General features: G+C 55.8%; 7 protein-coding genes across 7 annotated transcripts in view; 5 read left to right on the top strand and 2 right to left on the bottom strand.

Annotated features, from left to right (window-relative positions):
- The window catches only part of DICSQDRAFT_63456 (uncharacterized protein), a gene marked incomplete at both ends in the record, with an annotated part of 2776 nt that extends 1418 nt beyond the window's left edge, over positions 1 to 1358 (top strand). The window contains 4 exons of the mRNA XM_007367056.1: positions 129 to 213; positions 567 to 568; positions 648 to 882; positions 1123 to 1358. Coding sequence (XP_007367118.1) covers positions 129 to 213; positions 567 to 568; positions 648 to 882; positions 1123 to 1358 — 558 coding nt within the window. The remainder of the gene's footprint in view (positions 1 to 128; positions 214 to 566; positions 569 to 647; positions 883 to 1122) is intronic.
- Positions 1359 to 2119: 761 nt separating this feature from the next.
- On the top strand, positions 2120 to 6365 carry DICSQDRAFT_88308 (phosphatidylethanolamine N-methyltransferase). The gene is made up of 15 exons (XM_007367055.1): positions 2120 to 2284; positions 2515 to 2858; positions 2922 to 2986; positions 3044 to 3124; positions 3185 to 3351; positions 3408 to 3521; positions 3577 to 3985; positions 4053 to 4336; positions 4400 to 4494; positions 4552 to 4612; positions 4669 to 4735; positions 4796 to 4930; positions 4995 to 5209; positions 5266 to 5769; positions 5831 to 6365. The coding sequence occupies exons 1-15, from the start codon at positions 2125 to 2127 to the stop codon at positions 6139 to 6141; spliced, it is 3012 nt and encodes a 1003-aa protein (XP_007367117.1). The 5' UTR covers positions 2120 to 2124; the 3' UTR covers positions 6142 to 6365.
- Positions 6366 to 8257: 1892 nt separating this feature from the next.
- Positions 8258 to 11405, top strand: DICSQDRAFT_107867 (uncharacterized protein; the record flags this gene model as incomplete). Its single annotated transcript, XM_007367054.1, has 4 exons — positions 8258 to 8316; positions 10424 to 10601; positions 10793 to 10881; positions 10938 to 11405. The coding sequence occupies 4 exons, from the start codon at positions 8258 to 8260 to the stop codon at positions 11200 to 11202; spliced, it is 591 nt and encodes a 196-aa protein (XP_007367116.1). The 3' UTR covers positions 11203 to 11405.
- A 305-nt stretch (positions 11406 to 11710) lies between these two features.
- DICSQDRAFT_107866 (WD40 repeat-like protein) lies at positions 11711 to 14217 on the top strand. The gene is made up of 3 exons (XM_007367053.1): positions 11711 to 11995; positions 12482 to 13312; positions 13368 to 14217. The coding sequence occupies exons 1-3, from the start codon at positions 11789 to 11791 to the stop codon at positions 13935 to 13937; spliced, it is 1608 nt and encodes a 535-aa protein (XP_007367115.1). The 5' UTR covers positions 11711 to 11788; the 3' UTR covers positions 13938 to 14217.
- A 262-nt stretch (positions 14218 to 14479) lies between these two features.
- Positions 14480 to 15828, bottom strand: DICSQDRAFT_107862 (uncharacterized protein; the record flags this gene model as incomplete). The annotated part of the gene is made up of 3 exons (XM_007367052.1): positions 14480 to 14830; positions 14911 to 15120; positions 15367 to 15828. 3 exons carry the CDS (start codon positions 15826 to 15828, stop codon positions 14519 to 14521), a joined length of 984 nt encoding a protein of 327 aa, XP_007367114.1. The 3' UTR covers positions 14480 to 14518.
- A 641-nt stretch (positions 15829 to 16469) lies between these two features.
- Positions 16470 to 19871, bottom strand: DICSQDRAFT_171383 (NAD(P)-binding protein; the record flags this gene model as incomplete). The annotated part of the gene is made up of 4 exons (XM_007367051.1): positions 16470 to 16620; positions 16682 to 16764; positions 16819 to 17269; positions 19813 to 19871. 4 exons carry the CDS (start codon positions 19869 to 19871, stop codon positions 16470 to 16472), a joined length of 744 nt encoding a protein of 247 aa, XP_007367113.1.
- Positions 19872 to 19986: 115 nt separating this feature from the next.
- DICSQDRAFT_107857 (uncharacterized protein) lies at positions 19987 to 24441 on the top strand (the record flags this gene model as incomplete). Its single annotated transcript, XM_007367050.1, has 20 exons — positions 19987 to 20509; positions 20580 to 20598; positions 20676 to 20882; positions 20937 to 20996; positions 21130 to 21369; positions 21531 to 21643; positions 21700 to 21775; positions 21826 to 21898; positions 21952 to 21993; positions 22048 to 22065; positions 22119 to 22423; positions 22488 to 22762; positions 22815 to 22821; positions 22871 to 22933; positions 22982 to 23068; positions 23125 to 23480; positions 23563 to 23740; positions 23927 to 24203; positions 24281 to 24326; positions 24386 to 24441. The coding sequence occupies 20 exons, from the start codon at positions 19987 to 19989 to the stop codon at positions 24439 to 24441; spliced, it is 3021 nt and encodes a 1006-aa protein (XP_007367112.1).
- Positions 24442 to 24482: the final 41 nt, after the last annotated feature.

Below are 24482 nucleotides of genomic sequence, written 5' to 3'. Positions count from 1 at the left end.
GAAGCTAGCGTTACATTGGAATATGGTAAGAATCACGAGGGATTCTGGAACGGTGAGCTTTTCTGCAAGCAGGTATATATTTTTGCCATTGTTGTATATGGATCAAACTTATGCAGTAATCTTCTCAGTTGACAGAGAGGTTCTTCCCAGCATTCAAGAAGGCACACGGAGATGGGCACATCGCCTGCATACTTGTCGATAACTCACAGGGATGTTACAACTGACTGTCGAGCGAGTAAGTGGAGACGAGCGAGGCAGGCAGGAGCGCCGACGAGCTCTGATCGCAGTGAGACTGGAGCGGAGCTCAACAGGCAGGACTGGAGACAAGTTGTGTATTGAGCGAAGTATCTACAGAGCGAAATACACGATGGCTTACCTGGAGACAAGAGGTCGAAACTAGAGTCTCCAGGTAGCAAGGGATCCAGCTATATACAGGGAACGAACAATGGGCGCTAGAGGACAATAGCGTTGCCATGGGTACAAAGTACAAGGGGTGTAGGACAATAGCGGATGTGGGGACAGAGGGAGCTATTGTCTGTGTGCAGACAAAGGGAAACAATAGCGAGTAGTGAACAATAAGGAAACGTACGAGGCAATGGTTCGAATCGAAAAGGAAACGTAGCGCCGTGAGGGCGGTTCGTGACAAGGGACACTCGGTATATGCACCCGATGCTTTGCGAGCGTCCAAGATGAACCTTAACCCGGGCGGAGCGCAGCCTCACATGCGCGATGGATGGTACTTACGGGATGGTGAGAAAGTGACACAGCAGATGATTTTCCCCTCCGATCATCCAGAGCGCCCCAACCAGCCCAAGGGGATGAAGGCTATTCTGACGGAACGGGGGCTATGGCGGCCCAGGCTTCTCATGAAGTGCAAGGGGAGTTGCGAGGAAGATGCCATGGACTGCTGTGCAACTCGTATCCTCGAGCGGCAACCCAATTTCGAAGCCCAGAAGTCGCGGGTACAAGAAATCATCGAAAACGAAGGTGAGTAAATCAGCAATAGTGGGCAAAGTCAATCTGAAATCTTGATAGGTCATATCTGCATATTCCTGCCAAAATTCCACTGCGAGATTAACTTCATCGAGTACTTTTGGGGTGCGGTAAAGAATTGGCTCCGAGAGCACTGCGATTACACCTTTGACACGCTCCGTGAGAACATGCCGAAAGCACTACAGTCCGTCTCAATCGAGCTCATCCGAAAATGGGAGCATCGTGCTTGGAGGTTTGTTGATGCATATGCTGAGGGCCTCAGAGCGCGGGAGGCACAGCAGAAGGTGAAAGAGTTTAGTTCGCGCAGGTACAAGTCCCACCGCCGGATCCCGGAGCAGCTGGCACAGGCAATGGACGTCATATAGCATTATGTAATATTACCTCGTTGGTAGATAGACGCTCATGTCACGTGCCTTGGCCTTACTAATGAGGTCACTTTGGCCAGTTTTGACCCAATCGAAAAATGCCTTTGGGGATTAGTCCCTCTATTGAAATCCTTGCAAATGACAAATAACGGGAGGGTTTTATGACGATCTAATGGAGTTATAAGGCGGCGCTTAACGGTGTACAAAACTGGTGGTGACTAATTGAACTGCACCATAGTTCGTTGGGAACGGTTGTCTGCATGTACTCGTAGCCTGTGTCTGAGTGGCTACAGTAAGCTTCCGTTGGATGCCGTCTTCTTCCATCAAGAAAATCCACGGCAATTCCTCGTTGAACGACGCAGTTGCACCCTATCACACCTTGGGCTCGGTAGTGAACGGCGTACACATTCATCAATCGATGCCAATGTAGAATGACGTACAGCCCAGCTAGCGCAGAGACGGTGCGACAGGTCGTTTCTCAGATATTTTCTCACAAAGGATAAGATAGCGTACGGAGTTGGGATGCTCTCCTCACTAGCACCTTAAGGCATTGACAAACATAGGTACAGAATGACTTGCTGTGTGGCGTTGAATACGATCAGAGGCTGCGGACGGGCGCGTAGGTTGCCAGAATAGGCGCGAACGGGGTCTCGACAGGCGCGAACAATTGACGCGAACGTCCCTGAAGATGATGGACTTGGAAACACGTGTCGTTTCCCCAGAGGTCCCGGCTTTACGTCTTCGTGCCACCTATCCCCCAACCACCATGTCCTCTCCTGCTCCGCCGCCAGCGGAACTCCAGGCAAATCTCAGACAACGACGCGTCGGGGACCGAACGTCCTCCAGCTCACCAGCAACAAGTAGCGGGGAACCGGACGCACCTAAGCGAGAGGAAGTAGTGTGGGGGAAGACGCCAAGTGGAGAAGGTACGTGGTCCCATACATAAAGCGATACAGGCAGGGAATCTGCAACGCAGCGCCTTGGATGGCCGGAACTTACCTACCCCCGACGGGAAATGCCAACACGGCCAGTATTCTCCCTCGACGGCGTGATGAGCGCGCGCCGCGCGTTGATCTGAGCAGCGTCATCGCTGTACGATGCGCATATTCTGTCAAATTGTACCGTTACTGATTTGCTGACGTACCTCATCTGGCAGTGTTCCGTGTGCCTACCACTCATGATGTGCTGACTCTCTTCCACCCTGGTTATCCCAAGTCACACATCGACCTGCTCAACCTCGCGTTACTGGGTACCCAACTCGTCCTCTTCTTCACGCTTCCCCGAAATGTGTCACGCGCGTTCTTCTTCTTGTACTTCGCGTTCTGGCGAGCAGCGTACGATCTGGGTCTCGGGTGGGTCCTCACGAAGCAGAGTAAACGTAAATGGATTGTCAGGGAGGTGCAGCGCCTCGGATGGCTCGATCCTGACCGCAAGCCTGAGGTCAGGCGGTGGATCAAAAGTCAACTCGCTGGGAAGATGGGCAAAGACTACTCATTCGATGTTTGTTGCCGTGCATTACTGGTCACACGACCAGAATCTGTGCTTACCCACGGTTATCTATAGGAACTGCCCCTAGAGTACAACACATGGCTCTTGTTCCGCCAGCTCGTGGATATCATTCTGCTCAAGTTCGTGTCGTCTAGCATCCGCCATGTCCAAGTCTGACCTCAGTTGTGGTTGGGTAGTGATTTCTTGGCGTACTGCATGTTTGCCTTCTCGTGTTTCCGCATTCCCGAAGGACTGTCCCTGACGCTTCACATCATGAGGTAAGCACACTTACTATCGCACTTCTATTCCTGACCCAAACTCTATTGTTATTATCCAAGGTGGATCGGGGGTATCGCGCTGATTGCCTTCAACCTGTGGGTCAAGACCGAGGCACACCAAGTCGTCAAGGACTACGGCTGGTACTGGGGCGATGTGTTCTTCCAGCGTGGTGCGCTCGTCTTTGACGGCGTATTTGAGCTTGCCCCTCACCCTATGTACTCTGTTGGTGAGTCGATAGATTCCATGCAGTGCTTAGATTCCCTGGCTGACGCGTGCGATAAGGATATGCTGGTTACTACGGTCTATCGCTTATCGTCGGGAGCTATGCCGTTCTGTTCGTGAGTTTGGCCGCGCATGCTGCCCAGTTTGGCTTCTTGGTCTTCTTCGAGAACCCCCGTGAGTGTTCCTTGCGATCTAACCACAAACAATAACTCACCTGACTCATGGGTAGATATCGAGCGCACCTATGGTCAACGCAAGCCTCTGGCTGTGCGTTCGCCGATACAACCTCGTGCTCCGCGCAAGGCGTCCGAAGACTCGCTGGAGTCATCTCACGTCCGTAAGGCATCTACCTCATCAACATCTTCTCTTGCGGAGGCGCCCACTCCCGCGGTAACGGAAGGCGACACGGCGACAGAGTCTGAGGAGCTCATCACTGAAGTTGAGACTGAGACCGAGATGGTTACCCCCCCTCGCCAGCTGAAGAAGCTCAGGACCCATGCGCTGTCGTCGAAGTCGTCGAGAGATAGCCTGGGCAGGCCCGCTTCTCCGAAGACCCGCGGAGCCATCTCCCAGCATGACCTATTCCACCGGTACTTCCGCAAGGATGCGGTACTGCTCCACAACGTCGATATGTTCCGGTAATGCCCCTTTCGCCAGGCTTGTGTGCACAATAGGTTGCTCATTGTAGTTATCTTCGACGGACAGCGCATCCGATTTCCAGCTGATCCTGATTTTGTCCTACGCGGTCGCGCTCACCATCTGCCCAACGAACTCGCTGCCGCTGCACTTCGTCCACGCTCTCACATGGTGCCTGTTCAACGAGTTCGGTCTCGGCCTGCTGCTCCGCGCACAGTCTCAGAACAAGTTCCTCGTTCGCCACTACCTGAAGCACTACCATTACCCTCAAAACGACCGTGGCCAGGGTGCGATTCGGGAAGCCTTGCAGAACTGGAAGGGTATCTATAACATGAGCATGTGCATGTCGTACGGTAGGGATTCTAGTGCTGTCGATTAGTAGCGTGATTCGTGTTGCTGACGCAATTGGGTACTAGTCTCTCTTGGCTGCTTAGCTTGGAAGACGTATTCTGTCCCCGACTGGCAGCATTGGACTGCTGGCAACGAGTTGCTCCGCCATACACTTGGCGCCGTAAGTTCGCGATTTCAATCCTGCCGCATTCGTAGTCTGAGCCCATCTCTCTCCTAGCTCATGATCGGCCTTCACATCTGGTCAAGTCTTGAGTCTTACGAAGTCCTCGGTCTGTTTGGTGTGTCTTCTCGGCATCCTTCCCGACCTCGCATGATTTGACTGGCTGCTTACCAGGCTGGTTCTTCGGTGACTTCTTCATTGAGGACTATCCGGCGCACCTTGAGTATACCGGTATCTACCGGTAAGTGCATGCACCCCAAAACTCAACGTTTGAATGCGTCCTAAGCTCTGTGCCTTCCAGGTACCTCAACAATCCAGAGGTAATTAGCGGTGCCACCTTCTTTGGCCTCGCTCTCGTCTCTGGGAGCAAGCTCGTCTTCGCGCTGGCTGTCATTCGCCACTTGTCTCACTGGTGGTTCCTCAGTCAGGTTGAGTAGTGAGTTTCACCTCTCAACACTATCGTCAGAACGAGTCCCAAACTGACGCTTGCCATTACATAGCCCGCATATGAGGAAGCTCTATGGTGAATCTATTCGTAGTGATGCTGGCTTCGTTAAAGTCATCAAGAAGGTCGCGCAGAAGAACGTGCGTCTCCTTGAGTCGCGCGCCGGCAAGCACGCTCCTGAGATTAAGCGCGTCGCGCGCGAGGTCAAGGGCACGTTTGACAAGGTGTACGAGGAGACCGCCGAAGTCGTTGAGGAGTTCCTTTCCAAATGTAAGTCATTCCCCCTGGTGCACGTTCGCAACGTGTCTCATTGAACCTATTTGTAGCCCGTCCCAAAATATCTGAGGTCGTGGAGGACACTAAGGTTCTTCTCCAACAGTCTCGGGAGCGCCTCGTTATCTCGCGCGTCGCGAACGATCTATCCTCCTACGATACGAACAAGTACAGGATCTCCATCGTCCCCTCAGCAGATGGCACCCTCCGCTTCCACCTCGGTGAGCCGATCCGCGTCAAGTGGCGAGCGCCCAATCACCACTCGCGCAAGGACTGGATCGGTATCTACCGCGTCGGCTCGAACCAGTCGAACCTTGTCACGAAGACGTCGTCACTCGGCATGTGGATGCCCGTGCACGACGGCGAGTACGACGGCGACATCCCGATCGAGCTCCAAAAACCGAAGCGCACTGCGGGCGCCTCCCCGGACTTCGAAGAGGATGAGGTCGTGTTCACGGGGAGCGTGCTTCCCTGGCGAACGGGAAAATACGAGATGCGATACCACCACGACGGTAAATATAATGTGATGAGTCTAGATGGGCCCTTCGAAATCTATGGTACGTAAAACACCTCGTGTCACATCTGGAATTCTATTGTTGATAGTCTGTGTGCTTGTAGTGGACAAGCCGAGCCAACTTACCTTCGATACGGTGCGGGGTACCCTCAAGCGCATCGTCCCTCTCTGCCTCGACTCCGACCCTTCGCTCATCCCGCAGTCGTGCAAGGGCTATTCGGCTCAGGCAGAGGCAGAGGACGGCCGAGATCCCGACGACTTCCGATTCTGGACCGAGCGGCAGGCGAAGCGCATCTCGCTCGCAATCGAGCAGGCTTTCGACGTCGAGCTCACGCCGGACGTCATCGTCGCTGACGCGAACCTCAGTGCACTCGCGAACCGGATCCTCACCTCGAAAGAGCTTCTGTCGGAATGAGAAGGCATTGAGGAGCCGAAACAACCCCGCTTGTCCAAAAGCTTTCATGAACAAATTGACGAATTCAGGACGAACTATACATGTCAGACGTTGGTTACTGAAGAGACATGGCTCTATCCCGGGAACTCTTACCGTTTTTTTTCTTTCATCGCTAGATACGCCAGATGGTTTATAACTCGCCTACAATATAGCGATACACGGTAATTGAGTGGATTTTCCTTCGCTTTAGTCATGCCTGATACTGCCAACCCCGACTGCATCTCTGAGACGATCAAGTGACACCTGGTTTCAGTGACCACTATGGAAAGGCATCCAGGTTCGTACTGGCATGACCATGCTCGCTATGTCGTTCATCATCTCTGAGGTATTGAGTCTGGTTCCCACATACTCTCCCCACTGAACATGCCATTCGCCCGCGTTCGCCGTCTAGACTCCACTTGCAATGTTGCCGACGAGAACGGCCTTCTTGTTGCTGGCAGCGGCGGCAGTTGATGTGTTGAATCTTACAACCTAACAGGAGCCGTGGACATAACTCGGGGAAATTTGCTGGGATAGCCACCAGCCGAACCCACGAGGTTCCGTTCATCGAAGTAGTTCTATAGGTGATGAACAGCAAGACGGCTTTGGAAGGCGGTCCGATCTCCGCATGTCCCCAAGCATCCCCATGTAGCTCACGACCTCGTTGAATGGACATACTGCTACTCTTCGGCTTGGTCGCGAAACCGACGCCATGCAGGTAGGTTATTTGCTAATGCATGGGACAAAAGCAAGCTAAATATGGTACAGATACCCCCGCCTTCATCTCAGCTCACCAAGTGAAGCCATAAGGCGACGCTCTAGTTAGAAGGGCTACAGACATTTACGTCTTCGCTCCTCCACAGGGCGCGGCCGTCTCTTTGCCTCCGCGACGGGATTTTGGGGCTCGAAGTCGTTCGTTTATTTCTAGAGACACCGATATAGCCACAAGCAATATAAGGGACTGGCGCTGGCAGTTAGCCTTTGCTGGCGATCACGATGGCAGGTATTTGGCAATTGCGACCTCGGGAAAGAGCCTATGTAAGAGTGTAGAAGCACCGTTGAGGCGCAGGCGCGGGCTGCGGGCTGCGGATGTTCACAGGGCTGGTCATCAGGCCCCCCCCCCTACTTGAATACCAATCCACGAAACCAGGAACTTCTTGGCCCATAATATTGGCTTCAGCCATATGCAAGAAACGCGCAGACCGAAAACACCTCGCTGATGGTCAATTTACCTTCTTCAGAGACGTGGCCTCCGCCATCGCCGAGGACACGGCGTTTTGCTGTGGCGTTTAAGGGGACAAAGGGCGGCGTAATTGAGTAGCCGCTCTCAATATGCGGTATTAGAGACCTTCGCCTGGGCGCCGTGAGTCTGTTCGAGCAGAAAATAGTGCATTCGCAACGGTGCGAGCACATGAGTGCAGAGCACGTATCCGCAACGTTGACTGGGTAAATGCAGGTCATATGTCCCAAGTATTCAACGAGGACCCACCTGCATACCAAGGATGTGAGACAAAGGAGCATCCTCCGCTGCTCAGTGTAGTATCCACTGCATATACGCGTCGCCGTCGAGAGGCAGGCCGAGTTGGCTTGTTGCATCATGATCTTGGTGGCGCCGGTCGGCACATCCCGTTAAGCACTAGTAGTCACCGCCACTGCCCCGGGCCTGGGCCCCTCAGTCAAAGCTGAATGTGAACACTACATAACACCAGTTGCTCTCTTCCACTACAACCTCGCCCGCCATTACGTCCTATAGTATCCCCGTGGCAATCAACGATCTATTGATCGCAATTCACAGACTGTAGGGATGCAACTCTAGCCCCGCTCACATCATGAGAAGCATCTAAGACGACAGTTGGCGCACGAAACGAAGCGCAGCCAATGCTCTCAGTCCCTGTCAGCGAACGTGCCACAGGTCACTTGCGCATTCAATGAAGGCTTTATTCATAGCATACGACGATCTGTACCTTTTTCAGTCTTCTCCGTGCTCCATTGCAACCGTGGTCCTACAGACGAGCAACCTCAGCAGACAATGATAATTTGTGAGTATGGCTCGAACTTAACCGTCGGAACCACTACTGACGCCTTTCAAAGAATGGAAATGTACTTACAGAGCATGCTGACGATCTTTCTATTGGTGGACTTGGTGTACATGTGCCAGTCGCATGACGCCTGCGACGAAGTTGTTTTTCCGGGGGCTATCTTGGCCAAGCGCCTCACGAGAGTTTTGTAGGCAGTCCTCAGGTATAAAAGCCTCGTTGGTCTCCCTCATCGGTCCTCAGACAATCCCCTGTCTACACATCGCCGTCCTCAGACTGTCCCTCGTCTACACAGTGTAAACATGCAGTTCGCGTACTTAATCAACATCGTCCTCGCTGCCCTTCTCGTTGGCTACAGTGAGTACACGGACTCTCTTCCGAATACGAGCTTTCTCGTTCACTAACTGTGTGCTACAGACGCTGCGGCTCCCTCTGATGTTACTGGGGTGTCCGCCGTCGAGGATATTAAGCACCACCCGCACCACCACCACAAGGGTCACCACGTCGGTCGCGGTCAGCACACGGATTCTGACTTCGAGAGAATATCTCTCATTGATTGGTCTCTCCATACAGATGCTGCTGCCGACGTCGGCACCGCTGACGTGCCGGTCGCTGCGGTTGATGTTCCTTCTGAGGATGTCAAGCACCGTCACCACCACCACAAGGGGCATCACGTCGGCCGTGGTGAGCATACACTCATCGCCCCCAGTATTTCCATATCTGACGACTCTTCGTCCTGTACAGACACTGTTGAGGCCGCTACCGTGCCCTCGGAGGACGTGAAGCACCGTCACCACCACCACAAGGGCCACCACGTCGGCCGCGGTGAGTATACGCACTTTCGTGCTAATCCTGCTCCGTCAACATACTATGCTCTACAGACGTCGTAGAGGATGCCTCTGCCCCATCCGAGGACATCAAGCATCGTCACCACCACCACAAGGGTCACCACGTTGGTCGCGGTGAGTCTATGCTCATCGGCTCCAAGAAGTCCTGTCCAGTGGACTCACTGCGCGACAGACGCTGCTGCGGTTGAGGCGGGGCCTGACGAGACCCCCACCGAAGACATCAAGCATCGTCACCACCACCACAAGGGTCACCACGTCGGTCGCGGTAAGTGGTGGCGGATGTCTATCTTGCGACGTATACATCTTATCGTGTCCTTTAGATGCTGTCGAGGACCCGACCGAGGACGTCAAGCACCGCAAGCACCACCACCACAAGGGCCACCCCGCCGCCTGAGGTAGCGTCCTCTTGGGATGAGGCAGGGCGAAGCGTGACTGCGAGCCTCCGCGCATCCCAATGCAAGAAGTGACGAATCCCTCGGTTGGACGGCTTGGTGGAAATTCGCGCATGTACGATATTCAGCAGTGTATGAGCCGTCTCCCTGTGGTGCATGAGCATGTATGCAGTATGGGGCGATTCCAAGCTCCGAGATTGGCAATGATAAATCTAGTGAACGCAGTCTGTCTTTCCCGGGGTCTCGAGGCTATGAACCGTTGCAGGTTCCGCGAACGACCGGCATAATGTCCTCGTCTCAGCTGAAGAACATTCGGTCTATCTTTCTTGCGGCGGCTTCGAGTGTTCTAAGTGAAGGTAGCATAGAAATCCCTCAGGCCTCCGAGGACCTCTCCAGTGGACGGTGTTTCGGGCAATCACCGTAGCATATTACGGGGTCTGGCCGGATTCGCCTTCCCTTGTCACAAAATGTGTAAGTAGCGGAACGACACACGTTCTTCAACGACCAAGGTCCCTTCTCCCGATCCAATATTGTCACCGTGGCGGCCAGTCGAAACCAAAGTTTCCATTGCCATGGCTCGCGCACATGGGACACGGTCGCGGGCCCTGCCGAAGGCGAGATCAGGTGGGCCCGCTCCCGCTTCGATCACGTCCAAGCCCTGCCGAGGCCCGACAGCTTCACCCTTCGTCGTTCCCAGCAGCTTGCCTCTCCCCACGACCGTCTAGCACCCCCAGCACCCGCGTTCGGCCCCTCCGCGCCTTTGCTCCAGCTAGACGACAGGCATTCGCTGTAACGACCCTTACGTTTTCCACCATAAACCCCGCAAAACAGCTTAAAATCAATCCAGGAAACCAGGAGCAATGGCCCGCTACGCTGCGTCCACGTCCCTCGCTCTCTTCGCCGCCCTCCTCTCGCTCTGGTCTGCCACGTTCCTCTCTGCGCTCGCGTCGCCCCTCTCGCCTGCCCCTACTGCGCTCGGTGGCCTCAGCCAGGCCTCACCCCAGCCTCTCGTGCTCGCGCGCGGCGTCAGCGCGGAGCGGAGGCAGGACGACGGGAGCGAGCCCGTGTTCCCGGCACAGCCGCCGTCGTGCCCGATTTGCCAGCAGAACTTTGGGAGCATCGATAGCTGCGCGCAGGCGGCGCCGGTGTTGCAGAACTTCTCGATGGTGAGTGGTGCTGTTTGCCTGAGAGGCCGAATGTTTGCGGTGTCAAGCTGGCGGAGGGGAGTCGTGCCGTGGAATGGGCATGACGTGCCGTAGGACCATACCGGGGGTTGACAGGAACAGAAGTGAACTTTGGAAATGGGAAGGGAGAGAGGAGTTGATTGGGTTCAGTACTAATTGAAGACGCCTTGCAGATCATCTTCAACCCGGGGGCGTTCATCGACGTTATCAAGTGCGCCTGTGCGGACACCTTCCAGAGTGCATACCCGCAATGCGTCGACTGGTATGACACACGCTTTCATGATTTGTATGGCATTTTCCTCATGATACGCTCGCTAGCTTCATCAAGACGAACCAGACGTCGTTCCTGGACTCTGACTCGGCGAATCTCCCGGGAATCGTCGACGGCATGCGCAAGATCTGCGCCCTCGAGAGCACGCTCCTTGGCAATGTCTCGAATTCGGATGGCGAGACGACCCCCACCTCCAGCGCAGCTGCGGCCACCGCGACGACGGCGAACGGTGCTTCCTCGCTTTCGTCGTCGTGGTCATGGTCGGCCGTCGCCGTCGCTGTTTTGTCGAGCTTCGTCGCTGCGCTGCTGTGATGTCCTTCTTGGTGACTCCGCGGACAAGGACACGGCTCTTGATGGTCCGTTACGAGAAGTTCGTGCTGTGGAAGGCTTATTTATACCCTATTTTTGGTGTCGCTTGTTGCACCCGCTAACGACCTGTTACGACTATAATGACCTTACTTACGACCTGCGATGTACCTGCTCTAGTAACTAGTGAAACATTGTCTGCCGCAGCCAGCACCTACGCTCTATGCCTAGCCATCCCGTGTGGGCACCACGATCACGTGAAGCGTCGGCGGGCAGGCTCGCGACTGCAAAAGCGAGCATGTCGCACTGTTTGTCCTCGAGAGACGATCGGCCGTACTGAGAAGGGCTTATAGTACTACTTTGAGAGGATGGCAAGAGACTCTTTGTGGGGCGCACCTCAACGGAGCACGCCTTTGTGAGATATTTATCCTGTGGCCACACGTGCCGTAAACCTTTCCCTTCAACCACCACCACCTCCACCCCTACCTCACTCTGCTCAGCTACACTCTAGGCTCCCCTGCTATCTCAATCGAACTAACTGTTGTCAAGACATCTGTCACAACATCCAACGCACCATTTGTATGCCGCAACGATGAGCGACAAGACACTGAACGCGGCGCAGGCTGCGGGGTGTCAGACCCCGTTGCCGACCCGGAAGCGAGCATGGGCCCCGGGATCGGTCACCCCCAACCTCTATTCCGCGGCCAAGAAGAGGCGGCGGATGTCCCTCGCGGACGAGGACAATGCAGACTTCGAGGCCTTTGGCGCAGAGCTTGGATCTGCGAGCAAGGTCGATGTGGTACGTGTGACTTCCTTCCTTGTCCCGAGTCGGGGATCGGGCGTTCCTAAGTAGGGTAGCGTGCGTGAAGGTGGACATGATCGGCGACGTGAGGAGCATGTGGGGGACGGATACCCTGCGGCGGTGTGTGCATCGTGGTCGTGCGGTGTGTATCGCCCGGCTTGACCGGAAATACTAGAACTTCGGGTTGACGGCCTCTTCGAGCCCTTGTGCATACTGTCAGACATGACCTTGACGGCTGCGGTAGTGAGCGAGAACGGTCCATATGGCTGCTGTGGCGAATAGTAGAACTTGCGAGACGTCGCAATGCAACGAGCGTTGTCTGGGACATCGCCAGCATGCAAACCATACCCCCTCCTGTAGTGTCCCATACCACATGTGCTTCTTCCGTTGCGTCGAGAAGTGGCACTGCACATCGATGCGCCTCATGGCGCCAAAGTCACGGTGTCGAATGTGTGGCATGAAGCTGACTGTTTGTCCTTTCAGTCCGACCGCTTCATTTCTGCACGGAAAGACCGCGCATTGCCCCTCCAGACCACGCCGCGCACACAGCGGATAGCCAAGCTTTTCGGCCTTGCCGACGACCGCGTCCTCAACTTCACCGACACGAACACTGACAAGAAGTCAAACAACTCGTACCTCAACCGACATCGCTTCAACTTCCACCAGCTTCTCAAAAAGCCGCACGTCGTTCCGTCGACATCCGCAGAGGCGCACCTTGGGTCGCGGAAGCAGTTCATCCTCGCCCTGGACGGGCCTGGCATCCCCTCCGACCTCTTCGCCTACCCGATATCGTGGTCCGCGCGGAACGCGATCGCAGTGGCATGCGGCTTCGATGTGTACTACCAGGAGCTCGACTCCAGGAAGATCTCGCACCTCTTCAAGCTCCCGCAGCGACAGCGAGGGCGGCTGATCAGCATCGAATGGTCGCCGAGTCGCCCGAACCTCATCGCCGCGGGGACGATGAACGGCGAGATGCAGCTCTGGGACGCGGACGCGACAGCGCAGCTCGGGGTGTGGCAGGAGGAGGGCGACGCGGACGTCGGCGGGCTCAGCTGGCACGAGAGCACGCTCGCCGTCGGGCTGGGTGACGGAGCGATATCGCTGCATGATACACGCTCCCCGGCCCGAATAGGTAGGCTCGAGATGCACAGGGACAAGGTGCACGGGCTCCGGTGGCGGCACGATGGGAACTACTTGGCGAGCAGCGACCAGGCGGGCGTAGTGCAGATCTGGGACGCGCGCGCGAGCAAGTCGCTCACGCTCTCGAACCGGTGGGGCAGCAAGATCAAGCACCACGCGCCGATCAAGGCAAGCGTTTTCCGCTGCCTGTCTGACACATGCACTCAGTACTCACCTCCCGTGGCTGCAGGCTCTAGCGTGGTGCCCGTGGAAGCCCGAGCTGCTCGCGACCGGCACTATGCACCCCGACGGCAAGGTCCGCGTCTGGAACATCAACAGCACGATCGGCACCGCGCCCCCGGCGCACATCATCCCGCTCAACACGTCCGTCACCTCCCTCCTCTGGTCCCCGCACTGCAAGGAGCTCCTCTCCACGCACGGCATGTCCTGGGTGCCTCGCGGCGGCGCGAGCGACTCGTGCCCCAACCTCGCCTCCTCCTCTGCCGCCGCTGGCTCCTCCTCCATGGACCCCGGCAACGGCAACCCAGGCCGCCGCCGGCACCGCGACCGCGAGCGGCCGGTGGCCGCAAAGACGGTGCTGACGAACTCGTTGACGGTGCACGCGTACCCGAGCCTGCGGCGCGTCGTGAGCGTGCCGGCGCACACGGGCCCCGTGGGCCACAGCTGCCTGAGCCCGGACGGGACGATGGTGTTCACGATCTGCCCTGCGGAGGAGGCGATGAAGATGTGGCGCGTGTGGGGCGTGCCCGAGAAGGCGGAGCGGAGGGAGAGCGTGTTCGACAGGTGTACGATCCGGTGAGCGCGAGGATGAGGGTGAGCGCGAGACAGGTGCGGTCCGCGAGACGTCGCTGTGCTAGGTCGGCCGTTGAATTGCGGGGCGTGGTGTAGGTTGATCGTGTTGGCCTTCGTGGCTGCTCGGACCAAGTAGGTACAAATGCCGATGCTGTGCGTGCGCTCTTTGTAACGATTGCGGGACGTTGTGGGTGCTCTCCCGCGACGCTCGCTGTGTTCTGTGCCATGTCTCTTTGTAACCACATACTTTGCTGTAGCTGGCACGTTGCTTTATACATATGTCCATCCCTACACCATGTCCCGTAAGGGCCTTGCTAGATTGAGACCTTCAGGTCATCCACTGGCGTCAGCCGACTTCGCTCTAATGCAAGTTGCATATTCAGCAAGGCATTGATGTACATACCTCCCCATAGCTGCATCCGAAAAGCCAACGCCACTCAGCGTGACGTCCCCAGCCGTTTCAGGCCACGCAACGCACACGCAACCGTTCGTAGCTGCCATGCATGGTAGCAGGCACTGCTGAACGGATGGTATACAATTCCGTCTATTCCGTCCTATTCTACAACATGACATCGCGTCGTACAGTACCTAAGCCAGGTCCGCGTCCTCCCAGTTCTCCGCATCCTGTGCTGCCTGCTCCGCTGAGACGACCTCGTCCGCCCCGGCAGGCCGGGCACCGTGGCTCGCGACAGCGGCGCGCGCATGCTCCACGGCGAGCTGGGAGACGTAGTACCTGTACTCGTTCTGCGCCTGCAGCTGCGCGGTGTGCGTCCACAGCTCGTACGCCTTGTGCATGACGTGCGCCGGCGGGCCCTGCAGGCGGGCGAGCGCCTCCTGGATTGTGACGAGGTGCGTCTCGTAGTCTACCTCGTCGGCCATGCGCGTGCCGGCCTCGACGGTCTAATCGGCGATAGGTCGGGGTCAGATACGCGGTGTGAGAACGAGGACAGCTTCGGGAGAACGAGGACGGACGGACTGACCGCGTCTGCTGGGATCTGGCCCACGTACCAGAAGGTGAGGTACTCGCCGCGCTGGTGATTGCGCCCCCCGCGGCCGTACCCCATCAGGGATATGTAGATGGGCTCGGTGCATGGGAGGATGCGCGAGCGGTCGAGCCGCCGGATCGAACCGGGGGGGGTTGGGGCGTTGTGCGGGAGGACGACGGGGAGCAAGCTGACGCGGTATCCGGACTGCAGGGCGGAGGTGAGTTAGTGAGTTCCGCGTGTGAGGCTATAGCCTACGAGCGTTCGAGAGTTCATGAATGATCTTTTGAAGAGTTCTAGGAAAATACGGATACGGCAGGTCCTGGCCGGGACTCAGCCAGGGCGATCGCAGGGATCGAGTATGGCGGGAGAGGTGGATAGACACTCGAAGCGGTGCTAAAACCACCGCTCCCCTGAACTTCCGTGTCTTGGGACGCGAGCACAGGGACTCACCTCTTCGTAGGCTTCCCGCAGTGCCGTCTGCTCCAGGGACTCTCCGACGTCCTTCCTGCCTTTGGGAAGGAACCAGTAATTGTGCTCGCGTCCGTGCCTGTCTTTCTCCCTTTGGCATAGTATGACTACCTTTCCGGACGAGGGCTGGATGATGGCCATGCCCGACCCGAGCATGAAGTCCGAGGCGAACCACACGCTGTCCGGGACGGCGGGGGTGGAGTCGTTCGATAGGTGGTTAGGGTCTTCGGCTACGGCGGCGGTAGCAGCGGGAGGGCGATTGAACCTCGACTGTGGCTGAACTGTGGTGGTCGCAGAGGATGCTTGTCTCTGGTGCTGTCGCGGGCCGTGACCACGACTGTTTCCATTGGTATGAGACGGTCCGGAGGTGGAATGGTTGGACGGTGGTTGGGTCTTTGCAGGGCCTCCCAGCACGCGGGTGAACGACCACCGACTACTTGCCATGGCTTGGAAATGGATGGAGGTGATGAAAGTATGTGTGAGGCCTGAAGCAGAGGGCGCGTCCGAAAGAGCTGAGAAGTGACATCGATTGCGAAGCGTAAGAGGCGTCTGAGGGCCACGCCGCTGCGAGACGTCCGTCTGCACCGGCGGCTGTGCCACATGTTCCATGATGTCATCATTGCTGAACCAAGTACTCGAACCCGACTTCCAACTTGGATAGGATGAGCATGTCCTCCTCGTCCGGTATTATTCGATGGGATTGAAAATCTCAAAGGCCGCATAAGACATATATAAGTGCGTCTTTCCTGCCTAGATTGTCGTTCAACGATAGCGGTGAATTTTGTGTCCAAGGTCTGGTCGCTGGTTTCACCGATAACTACATATGAGGGGCAGGAAGGGTGGTCGCGTTTCCTCGGGTATTGGTATGCTAGGTTCTTGCTTGAAATATCTGTGCAGCAACTTGCCAATGAAGAGCACAGAACTAGTGCCAAATAAGTGTCAGTGCGTGGGATTCCCACACAGCGATTTCACATTTATCACTGTTCTCATCCTGCAAGTGCCTCGGATAGGACGGCATGTATGCTGTGATTCATTGGTGTACACACACACTTCTGGCAAGCCGGATTTCGAGCTTAAGTTGAGTACTAGTTTCTAGACACCTTGATGACGACCTTCCCGACATGCTGCTGGCTCTCCAGATACTCATACGCTTCTCGGGTGTGCTCGATATCGAAAACCTTATTCACAACAGGCTTCAGCTTCACCGCCTCAATCAACCGGATCAAATCTTCGAACCTGTACGTCGATCAGTTGCCGTCAGCCCACAATCACTAGAGGTTGCCAGAGATGAACGCACTGTTGGCGAGAACCAATGATGATACCGCGGTAGTGGAGACCCTTGCCATGGACGAACAAGGGCAGCTGGCTGGCGTCCCCTGGCTAGATGAGTCATCGGTCCTCTTGGAACCCCTCATCAAGTAGATCTTTGCATACCCCTGCCACGATGCCGATGACGGATAAGTTGCCTCCATACCTCGTCGCCTTTGCGGACTGAATGACCGTAGCTGGGCCACCGACCTCGAGGACATGGTCAATGCCGCGGCCGTTCGTGAGCTTGAGAAACTCCTCCTCCCATTTCGGCGTCGTCTTGTAGTTGATCACGTGCTTGGCACCGAGCTTCTTCGCAATCTCGAGCTTCTTGTCCGAGGACGACGTGGCGATGACGGTTGCACCCGAAGCGACGGCGATTTGCAGACCGAAGATCGAGACGCCTCCGGTGCCTTGGACTAGGACAATGTCACCGCCCTTCAAGGTGGGCTTGCCGCCAAAGAGGCCATTGTAGGCGGTAAGAGCAGCACATGGAAGGGTTGACGCCTCTTCGTAGCTCAAATGTTCAGGGATGCGCACGAGAGCCTGACGAAGCGGAGAACGCGGTGCAACAGATCTATCACGCGTAATAGATGGTATGAGCCGCTGGTAATTACGAACAAAGCACCGGCGCCCAGTTTACCAGTAATAGACAGACTAGCCGCCGAACATGAGGTTTGTTGAGCTAATTCAACAGTGGATAAATACAGTCTAGTAGAGCATATTACAGTGCTTTGCAACAAAGATTGCAGTGCGAAGCGCGCAAAATCCTGTTTAGGCGTGTTCAATTCTTGTCGCTCGCTCATTTCCTCGCGCGCCTACCGGGCGTCTGCCTACCTGGATTCAAGGTCAGATCAAGCGCCTGTAGCACAGCGAGCAGAGGTGCGCAGGCAGCGGGTGCAACACGACCGCATGAGCGTCGCGAGCTGGGACTGAGGAGCGACGCGAAAGCTTAACGATTTGAAAGATAGTGAGCTCCATGACTCGAGACGCGGAGTCGTCCCGCAAGGTTTTGAGTCCAATTGCCATCAGGCTTACAGTGGCAACCCCAGGTGGCCAGAGAAGCGTGTCGTGCCGAATCTGGTTCCGATTTGGGCGCATTGTGTACAATTATTCTCGGTCAACAAGCCTATAGCGATCTGCCGACGTCTCCATCCACTTTCTGGACAGATTTTCTGGGCATAACAAACCTAGCATAGGACGAAAACGTCGATCTCGCTGCACCGCTGCCTGTGCGGCTGTGCTACAGGCGCTTGATCTGACCTTGAATCCAGGTAGGCAGACGCCCGGTAGGCGCGCGAGGAAATGAGCGAGCGACAAGAATTGAACACGCCTAAACAGGATTTTGCGCGCTTCGCACTGCAATCTCTTTTGCAAAGCACTGTAGAACGGAGTAAATACAAGTACTTAATTCAGAACCATAGTGGAATAGTTCCCCTCTGTGTGCCCTAATGCAAATATGATGGTCTACAGTTCATGAACCTCTCGCTGAGTCAAGGCTAGAATACACTTGGCCCAATGTGCCACGTGGCTGGGCTATCCCGAGAAACTCGGTGCACCTGGAGACACGCCCTTGCGCCCCGGCGACCAGACCTCGTACTCACAATCACTCCTCTTGCTTCCCCTCGACCATTCGCTCCTGGAAGATAGCCTTCATCCTTTTTCTGAGAGCTGGGAATCCTACACACACTGTCGGCTTCCAGTATACCCGTGGAATGGCTGTCATACACACCCGCGCAGGTACGCACTACAGACTTATAGCCCCGCGGAGCCCGTGACGCCCGCGCTAGTGTGCGGACGTCGTTTTGCAGGAGACAGAGGGATTTCCCCTCTGCATCGGTTCAATCCCTCGCGGATTGAACAGGTGCTCTCGCGTTTTGTGGATGTTGGTCTGATATGCTTACCCAAGTCCAGACCCTCGACCAAGCACGAAAGAGGAGCCCCTCGGCAGCTTCCCCATAATCTTCTTGTTCACAACATGCACATTGTGTGGACTGTTCCTCCTGTGGCGCCGGGCATCTGCAATTAGGACGGTCGTTGCGCACCGGTGAGTAACTCTTGTATATCTCCGTTCTGTTGTCTTGCATGGAGGTGGCGAGGTGTTACCGGGGCGTACGAGGAACATTTGGCGGCAAAGAAGCACGCTTCTAGGATGTTAAATTTGTGTATCGCGGTACCGATACTGACCGTCACTCGTTTTAGACTAGAGACCTGGAATCAAGGAGAAGGTCGCATACGGCTGTCGGTCGATGACGGGCCGTCAGCACGAGAATTCCTAGACGACGACTACGATGACGATAACGAGCGACTTGGAGACTCCGAGCCGCTAGCCATCAGAGCAGAACGTCTGCGGAAAGCCGCATCTCCGGCGGAGCAAGCAGCGGAATCTGTCGCCCAGCGCACAGGGCTCTTTGAAGCGGATACGGAGGAGCCACCTCCGCCACCCCCGAAGGTCTGATGAGGCCCTTTGAATGACATGCTAGTGAGCCAAGACGTCCCATATGACGCATATCGTCTGCTGACTTCGGCCACTGTATGTCAGTGTAGTACGGTGCCTATCATGTCGTAGGCGGCGCTTGTCCGGTAATTATAGCCAATGCATTTGATGCTAGATTCTAAGTTTCTCCTCCCGTACCTCGAGATTCTGACGGAACCTTGAGCCTGCCTTGGAAGTGTGATGCTTGTCCTACGAGAGGCCTGCATCAAGTCGCAGCGAGAGCACGGGTTCTGCAGCTATGTTTCAACGACACAGCACAAGAAGTCCTCTTGGGACGTATTTTGTTTGACTCGTGAGTGTTTCAGCAATTTATGCATTTTGGCGTACTCCACCTCCAGGTCTTCTAATGCCCCAGGAGAGCGATGCGGGGCTCGGGTTTTGTAGCGTTTTCTTGAAACCCCGGAGCTCAAAATAACTCCTGCATCTTCGCAAGCGGCGATTGCGCTCATCGTCCTGTGCCCGTGATGCGGTGGTGATCAGGTGACACTCCCTACCGCGGACCGTCGGCATATCATACGCTGACTGGCCGCTCAGTCCATCGACTTGCCCTGCACGGCCAGCCACCCTTGTCTTGGATGTTTCGAGACTTCACGTAACGCGTCCTCGTGCACTAGACAACGCACTTCCCGAAGTCGCTCCGCTTCGAGCTCCTCGTCTTCTCCTGGTCATGGGGACGGTCCATAGACTTGATCTCCGCTAGCGTGTATGCAGTGCGTGCAATAATACTCGGGCGCATAAAACCTCGGGCTGCACAAGCTCGAAGCCGTCTCTGACCGGCTCTTCAGCTTGACTGCATCATGGCTACTCGTCGCCAGGTCAAACTGGCCGTCCTTGGCCTACTTGCGTTCGCAGGAAGCGTCTTGGGAATTGGTCAGGACACATGCGTCGCGTTCAAGTCCTCACCCTCAGCGTTCACGATCGTGAACAGCGGCAAGGCTGCTCCTATCCTGCTGTCTCCTGATGAATGGCCTGCTGTCCAACGCGCAGCCACTGACTTCGCTTCTGACATCGAGGCCGTTACTGGAGTCAAACCTACGCTCAGGAATATCACCACTTCGCGAGCATCGTCCCTCATGTTCAATTCGACGTCCTTTGGTTCCAACACGGCCGTCATCATCGGCACTCTGGGCAGGTCGTCCCTCATCGACGAGATCGTGAACCGCACGAAGCTCGATGTGTCTTCCGTCCAGGGCAAGTGGGAGGCCTTCATGGCGAAGGAGGTTGCAGACCCGCTCCCGGGGATCAAGAGCGCGTATGTCATGATCGGCGCGGACAGGCGTGGGACGATGTTCGCGCTTTACGACCACTCTGAACAGTTCGGTACGTATAGACATACCAACTTGGGTGCACCACGCGGCGCTGTGGCTCATCGTTCTTCTTTGCGCGTCAGGTGTCTCGCCTTGGTATTGGTATGTCCTAAGGCCATGTCCATCCTACTGGAGAGTAGGTGCGATAGAGGATGCAGGTGATCTGACTGCCGGAATAGGTGGGCGGACGTACCGACCACGAAACATAACGCGTTGTTCGTGAACTCGTCGGGATGCTCGCACGGTACTCCGACGGTGAAGTACCGCGGCATCTTCTTGAACGATGAACAGCCTGCGCTCCAGAACTGGGCGATGGAAAAATTCACGAACGGCACTGGGGCTCCGCTCACCGGCTCGCCGTTCAACCATTTCTTCTACACGAAGCTGTGCGTGTTATCTTTGCGCAGTTCTGGATGAGCCTTCCTCACATCGGCGGTCAGGTTTGAGTTGATTCTACGGATGCGAGGAAATTACCTCTGGCCAGGTACGTTTCTTCTCGAGTTGTCGTACTATGCGGCTCAACACCAAATCATGTCATTTGTTACTCGAACGCGCAGCACAATGGAGCAGGTATGCGTCCCTTGCCACGTGACCGCGTCCCACCTGAAGCCGAGACTCACCGTGCGCACACAGTGCGTTCTGCATCGACGACGTCCAGAACCAGCCCCTCGCCGACTGGTATGGGATCGTCATGGGTACAAGCCACGAGGAACCGATGATGCGCTCAGTGCCGGTCGAGTGGAACCTCTTCGGAGTGGGACCATGGGACTACGCGGCGAACCAGCAGAACGTGTACAACTTCTGGAAGGTCGGCGCGGAACGCGCGAGGCCGTATGAAGGCGTGTTCACGATCGGCATGCGTGGGAACGGTGCGTGCCTATGTGCATTGTCGTCTGATGCGAGGTAGACGATGCTGAGCTCGTGTTTTGTTTTGGGGGTGTAGGTGATTGTGGGTGACGTTATCGTACCCCATGCTTTTGGGCGTGCGTGTTGAGCAGTGTATCTCTCGCAGTGCCCATCTCTGGTTCTGGGAGTGATGAACAGACAATCCAACTTTTGGAGAAGATCGTGTCCGACCAGCGCGGCTTGTTGGGGCAAGTGTTCAACACAACAGACGTGACAACCATCCCTCAGGTTTGGACTCTCTGTGAGTCGTCCCGAACATCTGCGGGATTGTACTCATTGCTGATACCACGGCAACAGACAAGGAGGTTGAGGGCTACTACGACGAAGGCATGACGGTGCCGGACGACGCGGTCATATTGTGGAGTGACGACAAGTGCGTCCCATTGAGATGGTTTGTTTGGAGAACTGCTGAACCTCGAGTAGCTGGGGTAATGTGCGTCGCAACCCATTGCCTAGCGAACGCAACAGGACGGGCGGCTCTGGTGTTTACTATCATGTAGGTGCCCTTCTATACCTTCCGCACGCACTGTCTGATACCTTTGTGGATAGGTAGACTATGTAGGCGACCCTAGGGATTACAAGTGGATCACGGTGAGAAGATTTTACATGTCATCATAAGCAGGACGCCGGCTCACATTTCCATAGAGCAGTCAGATTGAGAAGGTATATCCAGGATGTACGGGCGCAGGCTCTGACGCTGAAGTGAATGCCGCTAGACCTTCGAGCAACTGTCAACCGCTGTCAACCGCGACGCGACAAACATATGGATCCTCAATGTTGGCGATCTTAAGCCATACGAGATGCACACGGAATTTTTCCTCACCCTCGGATACGATTCATCGAAGTGGAATCCGTCTAACCTCAACACGTTCGTTACAAGCTGGGCTCAGCGCGAATTTGATGTGTCCGTTGCAGACGCTGCAGAGATTGCGAGTATCATCCACAACGTGACGCAACATAATGCCAGGCGTAAGCCGGAGCTGCTGAACTCGACAACGTACAGCTTGACGAACTACAGAGAGTACGCATCCGATCATTCTACTCGTTGCATAGAAGTCTCTACTAACGTGGCTGTGGATGCGCAGAGCGGATAACGTGCTTGCCATGCTGCAGGGATTGAGCAACTCCTCGACACGGCTGTACAATTCTCTGTCGTCGGAATTCCAACCGGCATTTTTTGAGCTCGTCCACCACCCGGTCCAGGCGACGTTGACACTCACGAACATGTGGATATCCGCGGGTATTAACAACCTTCGAGCGTCGCAGGCTCGCCTTAGTGCGAACAATTACATGACGCAGGTCGAGAGTTTGTTTGATCAGGACTATGCCATCGAGGTCGACTATCATACTATTTTGAATGGTAAGTCAGTCTTTCTTCCCGGTGTGATACAAACACTGACAAGTCTATATAGGGAAATGGCAAGCTTGTTCCTTCAAAGCGATGAAGATTCCCCTGACATCATCATAGGGACCATATGATGGATCAAACGCATGTTATGTACTACTATTGGCAGCAGCCCATGGCTAACACGTACGGCTGCTCGCGGGTACTACTGGGTTCATGCTAAGACTTTTCCAGAATGCCGTTTGTAACGAAGGTGCAACCTAAGAAACAGGCTCTTCCTGGAGCAATGAGGCTTACTGTCGAGGGAAGCTTAGGTGCTTGGTACGTAGTCTTCGCCCACTCGTCAAAGATTTCATCGTGTTGAAATATCCTTGAAGGCCTGGCGACGACATGAATAACTGCGCCGCAGAGTACGGCTGCCCTGACCCGTCAATATCTATCGATCCTTTCGTACCGACTGGGAACCGCTTCGTCGATATCTCCGCAGGCGGTCCGACGCCTTTCACATTCACTGCAACGAGCAACGTCTCCTGGCTTGACATCTCCCCTTCGCATGGCTCGATATCCCCCAGCTCCCCCGAACAACGCGTCTTCCTGAGCGTCGATTGGAGTCAAGTCACCGGCGCGGAGGCAGCGCTGATAGTCTTCGATGCCACCGTGGAGGACCAGCCGTCCATGTCAAGCACTGTGACGCTCACGGCAAACCACACGATCGTGCCAAGCGGGTTTTCCGGTACGTGCCTTCCATTCCTCCCGGTGTTCTAAGCCGATGGGGGCTGATCATTTGAGCGCTGTGCGGCTGCGCCGCACCGCAGGGTTTGTTGAGGGCGATGGCACGGTGTCTATCGAAGCCGCCCATTCTTCTCGGAACACGTCGGTCCAGGGAATCACTTGGACCGAAATACCTGGACTAGGGCGGACGCTGTCTGGCGTCACGCCGTGGCCCCGCGGCGGCGACGAACTGAATTTCACCGCCGGAAGCGGTCCTAGCATGTAAGTTTCAGTTCTCCCTTATCTACATATCTCTCGCCTGCGCAACATACGGCGCCGCACGCCCCGGCGAGGTTGCTCTGGAATGATAACCTGTCGTTCTGGACAAAACGGGCTGGGTCTTGCGATTTGGGGTTCAATTTGCGGAAACTTACTGACCCCTCCCCCCCTGCGGCGCTTTTGATGTAGCGAGTACGACTTCTTTCTCTTCAATACAATGGGGCAGAGCGGCAACGTAACGGTTACGACACTGGTATCGCCTTCATTGAACACCTTGGGAGACGACCGCCCGCTGGGCTTGGCGTTACAGATTGACAACGGGACGACGCAGACAAGCTATTTTGTGCCTCGTTCAGTACCGGGTGACACGCCTCCCGGGTGGGACGGTAACGACGGGTGGGTTGCGAACAGTATCATTGAAGTGCCGATGGTGTTGCCGGTGCAGCCTGGCGCGCACACGCTGAAGGTACGTATCGTGGAACCTTAACTCTAACGGAGATATGGAGGTACTGCTGAATGACGGCTTATCGACCTCGTACGCAGGTGTGGATGATTGAACCCACAGTTGTCGTGCAGAAGATTGTCATCGGTAAGCGTTTTCTTTCGTCTACAATACCTTGCTAAGCGGATATGGGGTTGACATCGTAGACACCGGAGGGATGTTGCCGAGCTACTTGGGCCCCCCAGAAAGCATCCGCGCGTAGGGCGTTGCCGTGGGCGTGTGTACGTTACAACAATACAATCT

This window comes from Dichomitus squalens (genome assembly GCF_000275845.1).
Source record: "Dichomitus squalens LYAD-421 SS1 unplaced genomic scaffold DICSQscaffold_22, whole genome shotgun sequence".
NCBI classification, from domain to species: Eukaryota; Fungi; Basidiomycota; class Agaricomycetes; order Polyporales; family Polyporaceae; genus Dichomitus; species Dichomitus squalens.
This window is presented reverse-complemented; position numbering and strand designations above follow the sequence as displayed.